Source organism: Clavelina lepadiformis, chromosome 7 (genome assembly GCF_947623445.1).
Source record: "Clavelina lepadiformis chromosome 7, kaClaLepa1.1, whole genome shotgun sequence".
Classification (NCBI taxonomy): Eukaryota; Metazoa; Chordata; class Ascidiacea; order Aplousobranchia; family Clavelinidae; genus Clavelina; species Clavelina lepadiformis.
This window is the reverse complement of record NC_135246.1, coordinates 13,066,726-13,078,956: the sequence shown is the minus strand read 5'-3', so window position 1 is coordinate 13,078,956 and position 12,231 is coordinate 13,066,726. Positions and strand designations below refer to the sequence as shown.

The following is a 12,231-nucleotide window of genomic DNA, read 5'->3' as shown; positions in this document are numbered from 1 at the left end:
GATGGATATTACCAAGTTGATGTGATGAGTTCTAAAGATTTCTAAGAAATTGCTGGGCTACCACAAGCAAGCAAGCAGCAGCATAGTCAACTAAAATGCCAATAAATTTACACAAAAGCACAACATATAATAAAAAATTTATTTGCCAGGCACAGCTAATTACAATTGAACAAATTGCGTGCTGTAATGCGCGATGTATACATGAGCTAGCCTAGCTGCAAAAAGTTACATTCTACCAGAACAAATTCATTTGATACAAAAGTGCAAACAAAAACGATCAAACCTAATGCCATAGCGAATTTTGGCAATGCAGAAAACTTATATTTTGTCTTTAAAGATTGTGCAATTGTAAATTAGTGTACCGCTTCAAGTGTATTTGTACAGATCAGCAAGGATTCTCTTCCTATAGCTATATACGATTCGAGGTGGGAATGCATTAGCCTGGATTAATTAAAGAAAATAAATGCAAAGAAGATAATATAAATTAAGAATTGCCACTAAAGATAGTGCATAAGGAAAAAGTGCATGGCACTCGAACGACATCACAGTAACATAATCACTGCACTTCATAAAAGTTGAGGTTTTACTGCATTTGGAGAATATGTATGTTTAAATGGGCAATAATGACAGCTAAACTTAGCACCATTTACGTACTACTGCAATTACGCAAAAGCAGTTTTCAGTAGCTATCGTAGGACATTGCTGAATGGTCACCATGAGAAATGAATCTATCAGTCGATACAATTTACAATAAGTTTGATTGCAAACAGTAGTTGATATAAGGCTGTCAACTTGGGTGAGACACTGCCGGAAAATAGTAACTACATTTTCGTGCTGTGTGCCTTGCTCATGCTCTTGCGGGAATCCAAGTAAGCTTCGTTAATTTCATAATCTTTTTCTGAATCCGAATCTCTGTCGACGGAGTTCTTCTTTTTACGCTCGGTAAACTGGAGAAAGGAAAACAAGATAAGTAAAATGAACCTTGATGAGATGAGCAACCAAAAAAAAAACTAAACCATTTCAGTGAAGGAAAAAATATTTTTCGTTTTAAACTTTCTCTCAAAAAAAAAACAATGGCAACTGATCGTGTATAAAAGATTTTAAATCTGAAGCTTACAATTAAAAGCAGCATTAAAATCTGATTGACCGCTTCAAAATCTCATTTAAGCCATACCTCAACGTAGTAATAGAGGCTTATTCCAACCAAAAGCACACCAAGTAGGACCCATAACTTCGCGCTGACGCAAATAAAACTTTGATAGGCGAAGGCGATTACGAATCCAAGTGATTCCCACAATCTGTAGTTTGCGAAGGAAGCCTCTTGGTTTGTAACGAACAAAACTCCGTATAATGCTGAAATCAAAGTTGAAAAAAAACAATTTTCGGGCTGTTATTAGTTATTACGCAATAAGGTAAGACGTTATTTTGCATAAACTCTAAAGATGTGCAAATAAAAAACTAGTCGATCACAAAAATCATGAAGGTCGACACGAACAAAAACCGAATCTGTTTGTAATAGAACCAAGCCACAAATTTTCATCACCATGCAGCCTAATTTGGCTCACAATATGACATATTCGTAAATATTTAGCTCTGTTTCGAACATTTTCATTAAATAACCATTCAAAACCGTAACTTATGAGGGAAATTACGATTTTTCAAAAATGTTTTCCGTACTTATGCAAAGACATCTAACTACGTCATTATTTCTTATTAAAGCCGATAAATTTATAGTTAATAATAATGTGCTGTATTTCATTTCGCCAGTGTGTTATAGTAGAATTCGTGATCACGGGAATCTTTTATTCGGGCGATATTCGGCAAATCTGTTTGGATTTGGGGTCGTATTTGCCTACCCCTTCAAATTTTCATCCATATATCAAAGTTACCGTTAAGCTGAGTCTGCCAGACGGCGTCGGCAATTCCCCAAAACGCTGGTAGTAAGAAAAACAAAGTCTGGGTGTCCGGGTATGGAATCCAAAGCTACACAAAAACAGAAAATACGCATAAAACTCGGACCTGTACAGTATCGAAGGGTTTACACTGATGCTATCATAAATCTTTTTACGGTACCTGGAAGACAATGATAAGGGCGAGGTTAATGAGAAAAGCCATTGTAAAAAGCGGAAGCCTTCCCGTGTATTTCTCCACCCTCCCGAATAGGAAAGAACAGGCCGAATCGCAAGCACCGTAACATATCAGGACAAAGCCAACCCAATTCACAGCAAGAGGGCAAGTTACGAAGGACTGGAAAATAAAGCATAAGCTCGCTTATGTTCACATACTGTGGTAAAATAGATGGCGGATAGCGATATGTGATTCAACCGCCGCTTTCAGCTGTGTATATACGACATACGTGTTCAGTGTACTCTGCTCAGAATTAAACAAAATTACCCTGGTGAAGTCTCCCGTAAGGAAAGCTTGTTCAAAGCCACTGTACATTGTTATTACTATCAATAAAATCTGTCTTCTGTCTTTCATGTGCTTGAATGTAGCGATTAGCAAGTCGAAAAAACCTCTTGTTTCATTTTGCCTGATAAATAAAAAAATTCCAAAACAAAATTGCAAAGTACAACAAAAGTAGGTTGTAAAGTAAGCACAACCTCTTAGTCTGAACACGTTTTTCAAACTTATTATACAAATTGCCTGGATGTGAATGTAATAAAAATTATCACAGTCGAACCTGATGGAGATGTTGTCCACAAAAATAGCTACGATGGCAGACCCTGTGAAACCAACTCCAGCGTATATCCCCATCAAAGTGTAAAGAGTCCAGTCTTCAACTTCGCTGCCACTGGAAGATGACACGTCACACGAGACATTGAACATGGCTCGGGCTTCTTCCAAATCGTCCTGACAGTCTCTCGCACCACAGTATGACTTAATGTAAGTTTCGTTGTAACAGTTGGGAAAGACTGCAAAACAGACAAACAAAAATGCACACATTTCACACAAAATGTACACAACATTTATTGTAAGGTATTAGAATTATATCACAAGCGAATGTACAAGTCAACGTTGGTAATAGTCAAGGATAATAGCTTCAGTTCAAACCAGACGAAACTCACTTAAATTACTCGAATCTGCACTTGAAAGTACAAAAGACGAGATGAGCTGACCGATGATGTTGTTGAACTGGAAGAACAAGAAAAAAATCCCGAAGAACCGATTGACAACGGTATCTGTTGTCTCTTTGGTAAGCCGAGCATATCTGTAACATCAACAAAACAATGTCTAACTATGTTTTTCACGATACGTCTTATATACGTATATAGCCTTATGCATGGGACAGGTGAAATTTTGCAATGTGAGCAAAACAGTCGTTTCTAAAGGAGTTGTTCGTCTACATGTGCCCCAATGTTACCTTTTTGCAGAGGTTGTCAGATAGGCGCACTTGGCTGACCACAGCGGAGCAGCACTGAATCCGACTATGATAGAACTGGGTACAAGCGTGCCCCAATGTGGGTAAAAGTTGGCCAAGGGATAAGTTACGTAACCGATTATGGCCGCACAAATGGTCCATCTACATCCGAGATGCTTGATAACTGCAAAAAAGTGCAAACGGAATTAAAATGCTGAGAAACTGAGTATAAACACGTGTAAAACCCTGTTTGTTAAACCAAAATGGCTGATTTATTTCCAGAAAGCGCTTTTGACTTTTCCTAGATAAGGGCTTTCAAATAGCAGGTCCGTACATGTCATATTTAAAGCACTGTAAAGTGCAGTCTAAAAAAGGAATACGGCAAACAACACATGAATGCTAACCCCGACGTTCCCAAAAACGTTTGTGCATCCAAAGATTTTTAGTGCCAACGCTTACTTACTCTGAATTATTAACCCGTGCAAGTTTATACGGTAAACAAGGCCGTAAATCATGGTATGTCATAAAAAAATATTTTATCTAGAACTAGCTTAGGTTTTACCGTGACTTTTGCACCGTACATAAAATAAAGTCTATTCTAATCATCACAAGACTTTTCGAAATCCGACTCGCTGGAGAGCACGTAGCCTAATCAGTGAATCACAATATGTAAAAGTTAGGACACTTTTACGAGTAGTTTTACTATTCGGAAAACGGGTACAAAGTTTGGACATGCCCAAATGCTGCATTGCTTCTTTCTTTACTAGGAGGCACACGAAATATATTGTTAAAACGACTTCTGCTTGAACGAGTCCCATTCACTTGTGGGTTACTAATAAATATCTGCTTTACAGTATTTGCTAAGCTGCGTTATATTTTGATTTATGCTTTGCAGCTAGACAATCAAACTATAGGCATAAAATTTGTTTTTGGTGCGATTGGCGCAGAAATCTTATAATTTTTGAACAAAATGAATTTCTCTACCAGGCAACGCCATAATCAAACAACTTCGGGTTGTAAAGGGTGGCAATGATTATCAAGGATATGACGTACTAACACACCCCCAAGCATGTAGTACTGTACTGGTATACAGTATTTTTAACTGTGAATAGCGCATGGATCACCAATGTTGCATGACAAAGGGGAGTTTCAGGCAAATATTTTTGGCTTGTGACAGCAATGACACGCATCTAAAGTTTTTGATGGAAGAATGCGTCAACTGAAGTGGTAGTTCAAAGAACTCTTATTTGAAGCGCGGTTGCGCAAATATTTATCTCGATATGACGCAATACATCAAATAAATCACTTTACTAGAATGGGCATATAGCTTTATCCAACAAATAACTATAGCCCTCGGAAATCAAAATAAGAATCTTCATGTGTTTAAGAATCTAAAATTACGTCACAACTCACTTATAGTTGGGGTAAACATGGCTGATACAATGAGTGCTCCGTAAATAATTGCCAGGGATGCGGTTCCAAGACCCTGGTCCGAGTTGAGGCTGGATTGGAGCGTCGACGCTCCTCCAAAAGCCGTGAAGTTGCACATGAATGCCAAACAAATGAGGAGCAAATTTTTCATCAGTTTAAACTTTTCCTTTCTGTAGAAAAAAAATTTGTGTCATCACTTATTTGAGCTAAAGTTTCGGTCCCAAGTACGCATTGACGTGTTCATTTTTTGTGGGGTCGCTTTCGGTTCATTACGCATATCTTCAACTAAACTAAGTAAAGCGTGACGCATTCCATTGGGGGCAGAAAGTTCTATTAGAAGCAGCAAAAAAGTAATGGAATAACATTGAGAAAAAGTTAAAACGATTATGACAAAAAGATAAACAGCACAGCAAGTGAATGTTGGAAACGCCAAATACCTAATAAGTTGAGGATCTCTCAAGATATATTCAATGTCGTCCAAACTGTCGTCACCCGAGCTTTCAGAGGAATTTCTGCTCTTTTTATATCCGTTTAGTTCCTCTATTTCGCTGTAGATCTGAGGTGCGTCAACAGCTTCGTCTTCTAAAGCGCCCATTGTATTGCCTCCTGTTACTACTGACTTACAACAATCGTGACCTTGCACTGAAATTCTGGAAAATAACAAGCAAACCATATAATAATAATAATATTAATATTGCCTTTCGAATTAAAGTCATCAGCAACGTAAACGAGTGATACGGAAAAAGTGCGGCAAGGTGACAATTTTCATAATTGATGTCAAATAAAACCTTTTGTTAATCCTACGCTCCAAAGTATCAAACGTAACCTGAGCAAAAACAAAACCCGCGAGGAGCGACAACAACAACTACAGCAAAGGAAGCATGTCTTCCGCAATATGTGATATCATACGTCGAGTACCAACTGTATTCTTGCACTGTATGGTTATTGTACACGGGCATATATACGTACATACTGCACGGAATGTGCTATTATACCTTACGCATAAACTGACTGCCCACATTATTTTAATACATACATACATAAATACGTACATGCAGTACATACAGACAATTCGTTGTCTGTCATTGAAATTTGCAATATGTTAAAGTATATATTTCCAAGCCTTTTCATAGTTATATATCACATCAACGTGTATATCTCTTTTGTGGTTTCGTCGGTTATGTTGAAAAAACTTTGGTATAAGCTTATTGCAACCGGTTCTCAAACTTACTGTTCCAAGTCCCTAGATAACACAAGCCTTAACTTAAACGCTAATGTAAAATGCTAGCCCAAACACCTATTCGATTCTTGGCAAATATCTGGTGGCATTACTCTGAAGTAGTCCACGTCACTGCAAAGCGGATCTATTTAACTAAGCTATAAGGAAACTTTACGGCATCTTTCAAATAAACAAAGTAGACAACCGTTGAAGGCCAACGACTCACAAAAACTTGCTTTTTACTTTGTTACTAAGCCACCGGTACACGCCCACAGTACACGTTACTACCGCGCTTCTTTCTCTCTTTCTTTTTAGTCTCACAATGAGCTAAAATTCTGACGCAGTGACGTCATTCCTAGGTCTATAAGAAGGTGTTGCCATACGGCATACACAGACGTAGCCTTCGGGTGCCGCTTATTACGTCAATATTCACCAAAGCCAAGGGCGTTAGAAATGTATTCAATGTGAGCACCTTGATGAATGTCCCGACTAAATGCAAATACATAAGTTTTTACGTATACGTTCTTTACGTTTTCTTTCATACGTTCTTTAACAACAAAGCTGTTTCATGAAAAGCGGAATGTATGGTAATTCACCGGCTTCCACGCATGGATTGGCAGCGACAAAACTTGAAAGCGTACGTAAGATTGATCACGGAATTGTGATCAATGTGCGGTAGAAATGCCTGAGTTCACTCCTCATCAATCTGACGTCTCCGCCCGTCACAATGAAAAGATATTTACTTCGAAATCTCTTGATGATAATAAACACCGATCAGAAATCAGCTACGATTTAACTTACACCCGGTCAAACCTATAGTTTGCGGCTACAAACAAGTGCTATAGGAAAATAATCAACTTCGTACTCTAATTTAACCACCACACGGTGACGCCAAGACTCATAAACCATGACTTTTAGTGACAACGGTTAGAAATTTAGCCCCAGGTATCTCATTCTCAATTTTATATGCAACTGCAATTAATGGGTGACAGCAATCCATACACAAGTCCCAGCGCTCGGGCAAGCAAAATATTCTTTTTTATCTTTTCCTATCATCGTAACTATCAGCTTGAAAGTAAACATATAACACCCATTGCACCGGAATCTATTTACTTGCGATAAGAAACAAGTAAGCCATATAAAGATAAAATTTCTAACCAAAATCGACAAAAAAGCATAATATAAAAACAAAGCAATGAGACGCAAACTCCTGTTGCAAAGAAGTGGTGAGATGGTATCTGCAGTACACCTTTTGGAGTCCCCAATACAAGTCATAATTATAAAGACAAACAACCCAATATTGAATAGACTATGCCAATTTTGTTGAAGCACGACTGTTCAAGTAAAAGACTAGTTTAATACTAAAATGTCACAATATTAAACCTCCACTTAGCTCTTGCATTTATAATGCAGACAATATCGCAACAATAGAGCAAATATTTGTTACACTGATGACTTGTTTATTTAAGAATTACCCACAGTAAAAAGAGGTTCAAACATTCAATCATTTCAGTTTTCGTCAAAAGCACGGTGGGGACGAAAAAATCATGCCAGTTGTGAATGCTAACGAACGGAAAAAAGTGACAAAGCCGACAAAGCTTAAAACGTGCTTGAAAATAATTAAGGTAATAATTGCTGCTAACAACCAGCACGGCCACTAAGCACATAAGTGAGGCTGAAAATGGAAAGTTCGAAAATAATCATGGATAAGCTTTGTTCACTTTTATCGCATAGTTTACGGCGTAAATGAAAGCTAAAGTATCTACATACCACGAGCATTGCAAACTACCTTAGCTCGAACACAACAATCATAGCTGCAATAAGTTTTATTTTCAAAACTAAGGTAAAAGCAAACAATCATCAATTCAAGATTGGAACTCTCCAAGTTAAAAATTAACGCCCTTCGGATAAGATTTTATTTTTAATGCTTTCCCGCCTCGCCTTCACATACGATGCTTATAGACTTCTGACCAAACTTATCAGGTCAATATTTTGTAAGATGGAGCCAACTGGAAATAACCGTATCCGAAATCCTGGATTGTATATACGCTCAACCGACTAACAGCACTCATATGAACACGAATAGAATCGCTATACATGGTAAATGTACATTATTAAACCTAAATGGAATCGTAAGATTACTCACCGTCCCTTCCTCTAACAGTAACACGCCCACTTATACCAACATTTCGCGGACCAATAGGAAACAACCGGTATTACGTGTCATTAGCTAACCTATAATATAATCGCTTCGACAATACAAGGCATTTTTTATACGAAATACAGTACTCGATAACAAACTGTAGAAGTGCTTTTCCACAAATCTAAGAAACTCACTAGAAGGAATCACGCAATGAATAAAATTTATGAGACATTTTCCTGAGTTTTACGTAAACATGTTATTCTTCTTATGTAGTTTTAAAAACACTACATATGCTTATTCCTTTATTTTGCGTTTTGTTGTAAAGTTTATTGTTCACATAAGGTCTGTTGCGGTGTTACGTCTTATAAGCAGAATTTGTGGCATGGCCCAATCACGGCTTGAGCGAGGAGTTTGAGGAACTTTCGGACTGAGATCCAAAAGCCATACGACAAAACAGAGCTTGTTGGTTATGGACAAGCTGAACGTAAATATATTGCACCAAAATTACATTAAGCCTACTGCAAGATTGTATCAATGACATAACTTCTTTTCATTGAAAACTTTAATCTTTTAGTTATACAGTAATATAAGACAAATACGAGTTTACATTAGTATATTACACTAGTAGTATACATTTATATTTGTTAAATTTTTAAACTGAAAAAGAGTAAATTACCGTAACTTTTTTCTTTTGAGTAAGACGGAAGTTAAGATTTGAAAACTTAAGACACTCTATGAGAAACTTTCACTGTAATATTTGAGTCGCCGACTTAAGAAACATAAGGCTGAATTTTACTAGTATGTAGTTCCAAATCAAAGTTTCTTACAAAAATTGAGTTTGGTTGAAAGGAATTCAAGCGTAACGATAAGTGCTGTTTTCCGGCGGCATGTTTCATTCGTCTTATGACAGCGCCTTGACCGCATCTCATTTCGGAACGTCAAAATTACCTGGGTGAGTCACAAAAGCTTACAAAAATCTTTTTACAGTCTGCCGTACATATTCAGGCGTTACGAAATAAACCGGTGAAACTGGTTGTAGCGCATATCCTGAACATTTTGCGCTACATAATCACCGAGCAATTTGTAGCAGGTGCTGCAAAAGATTTGCAAAACGAAAAATTTACCTCTTTAAATTGTGCATGTACAATACACCTTATTTATTTTCGATGTTCTTGTAAATGGACGTTGTGCACCAACAAATAAGTATCAATTAAGCTAGTTTTAAGAATAAAAAACGCAACAAAATCAGCATATTACCAGCTTTAGGCAATTATTAGCAAACAGAGTTACTGTATAAGTTATTGCTTATCGCAAACATCATAAACCGGTCGAGATTTCATCTATTAGTCATAATTTATAGACATGAAAAGGTCAAAACAAGAGGATTTGCTGAGAAAAGTCTAATTAGCTGAAAAGCAAAAAATACTAAGTGTTTTCAAACACATAAAATCTAAGTGTGTTGCTCGAATTGGTGTAATTGTGATAAATATATCAATTAATGTAATATAAAATTGTGTACGACATAGAATTCTCGTCTATCGAATCAGCGAAGCATAACACTGCGTGACGTAATCGATGCTTCCCCTGTGCGTGCATTTTGATTCATTCAGTCTCTTTTGGTTTCTATGTTCAACGCCGCAACATGTCTTTGTGCTGTTGCTGTCACAATGTTCTATCTTGATGTATTCGTTCAAAGAAGCTTCAAATATAATCAGATTATACAGTAGTCCTTCCTGTGTCATTATTGCTGAAGTCTATCAAGGTTCACTGTTAAGATATACACAAGGAAACAGACTTTGTAGTGTAAGTGGGTAAACCTTACAGTTTAAGGTACAATACACCGCTTTTCATTACATAATAATAACGCGCAAAACATTTTTTCTTATTGATTTTCCTTTGAGTATGATAAAGTGAATACTATTCGTGGCGATAGTACTTCTTGAACTTGCCAAATGTTGTCATAAAAGTTATCTAACCGGATACGAAAAATAAACGCCTTTAAGATGCACAATAACAATAGCCTACTTTACAATGACCTTTTAACTGTTCCAAGCATATCCTGGTGTGACGTCAAGCGGTACTTTCACATACCTTTGTCAACCGAATCACCTTGTTGTTAAAGTTCTACCAATATTGATAGGATATCTAAGAAAACCAGATCCTAGCGCCAGAGTTTGTCTAAATGCGTTTGCTTTCATGCGAACGTATCCGCCAGCAAAGGCACAGCAGACTCACAATCAGCTATGTGTCTGGTCCGCACTCAATAGACCTAATTACTACTTTTAATTTCGACATGACACGCTGCTGTAATCATACTGACGACACCTGACGTCTGATATAGCGAATTTAGCATTTTTTTGTTTGCAACGCAAACTCGTTTGCTTTCAGGCTATCATCAAACGCATCACGTGAGTAGACTTTTATTGGATTAACGTTAATCACCATGTTAGATTTATGTTGGACTACTAAGTTTTTTCCACAAAAAGTTCTGACATAAGTTCCCAAAAAATATGAACAGGTCAATACAGGTCGCAACGACGTGCAAATAAAATTCGTCACAAGAAGTAAGTTGTTTACAAGTCTAAAAGAAAGGTGAGGAAAACATGTTTGGTGCATCGTTAACCTCTCAAGCCATGAGTGAAAACCATACCTAACCGTTAAGCTCCATAGCGCTATGTTTTCCTAAAGCAGTGACCCTGAAGGTTTTTGTCTCGGTGAATCACGCTCAACCACTAACATACAATTGCATATTTGCAATTACGTTGAGGGGGCAAAACTTTTAGAAAGTTGGGTCTAAAAATCGTGTATTTTTTTCACCCCGCCCAAAATGAGCGGAGCTCAAAAGTTTTTGTTGTTTTACGCCTTAAAAAACGTATCACAAAACAACTTGTATTTTTATATTTACGCGTACAATAGCTGGCAATTTATAGTGTTCAATTTTAAAGCGCTCAATAAAACGATTTTGCAACGGCCTTCACGATCATTTTGAAGCGCCGCATAACCAGCCTAGTACAGTATATAGTTTTCTTAGTTATTTCATATTGACAAGTAGTCGCAAACAAGTCAATTGATGAAGAAAATGGAACGACTGAACGAACGGAATGAACGAACAAAACGGAATGAATGGAACGAAATTATGCTCAGCTCATGGGAGCAATATTGTGGTTTAACGGTCGTTAACAAAAAAACTGTTAGGCTTTAGAAAGTGCCTTTTAATTTAGCTTTCACGTGTTTCCCATTCCTATAAAAAAAAACGTTTTGCTGTGCAAGTTTATAGTGCATATCACAGAGCAAAAGCGTTCCTTTATCTCTTTTTTCTTCAGCTAGCACAACACATTAGCCTATTAACCTAAGTCCTAAAGTTTACCTAAATCTCTGCTGGTCTAAATCCAACTTCAATTAAACCTTAATATCTAAAAGTCGAACTTTTGCCCAACCTGACCGTTACAACGGGCTGCGTTTACTACGGTAAAATAGGTCTAAGACTTCCAAAGTTATATAGACTGAAGGATGAGCATCAAATGAGAGATTTCTTCGTCGCCTGCAAAGCTGCTCATACCTGAGTTAATATTTAAAATTTAACCACACCCGATACCGTGCTAACCTTTGATAGTTAATTGAATGAATGAGTAGGCTTAGCTTTTTTCGTCTAGGACCTAGGTAGTTCTAACTACCAAGGAAAATTCCATCTACTCAACAAACGTTCCACAAAACATCCGCGTATCTGTAACATGTTCACACCATGTTTAGGTTGCTTACCTGTGCCGGTAGGCCCGATGGCATTTAAACCTCTGCCACCTTTCCCTGAGCGGTAGAAGTATTTTGACCTGAGCTTGCATGTTCATCATCTCTGAACACATTACTTGCATCCACATGTATTTTAAAACTTTTTCTAAAAATCTATTTAATCTGCTTTATGTTACATATAGGCCGAAGTAGGCCCATGCCCAATTGTATCCGCCTGTCACAACAAAAAACCACGAATGGACGATAAATAAAACCATGAATATCAATTATTACATAACAATACGCTTTAGAATAGGGTGATATTTCAACCTATTCAGCTGATTCGACCTA

The 12,231-nt window shown here is 37.2% G+C and overlaps 1 protein-coding gene across 2 annotated transcripts; it reads right to left on the bottom strand.

Moving 5' to 3' along the window:
- Positions 1-120: 120 nt before the first annotated feature.
- On the bottom strand, positions 121-12,064 carry LOC143465063 (protein unc-93 homolog A-like). Of its 2 annotated transcripts, none has more exons than XM_076963201.1 (11): positions 11,914-12,064; positions 5,230-5,442; positions 4,775-4,962; positions 3,365-3,545; positions 3,069-3,211; positions 2,684-2,915; positions 2,395-2,533; positions 2,074-2,247; positions 1,890-1,983; positions 1,175-1,353; positions 121-947 (listed from the first exon to the last, which is right to left on the bottom strand). In XM_076963201.1, the coding sequence occupies exons 1-11, from the start codon at positions 12,027-12,029 to the stop codon at positions 822-824; spliced, it is 1,785 nt and encodes a 594-aa protein (XP_076819316.1). In that variant the 5' UTR covers positions 12,030-12,064; the 3' UTR covers positions 121-821. The 2 variants fall into 2 exon arrangements, with proteins under 2 accessions (XP_076819316.1, XP_076819317.1); XM_076963202.1 differs by lacking the exon at positions 11,914-12,064 and adding an exon at positions 10,191-10,407.
- Positions 12,065-12,231: the final 167 nt, after the last annotated feature.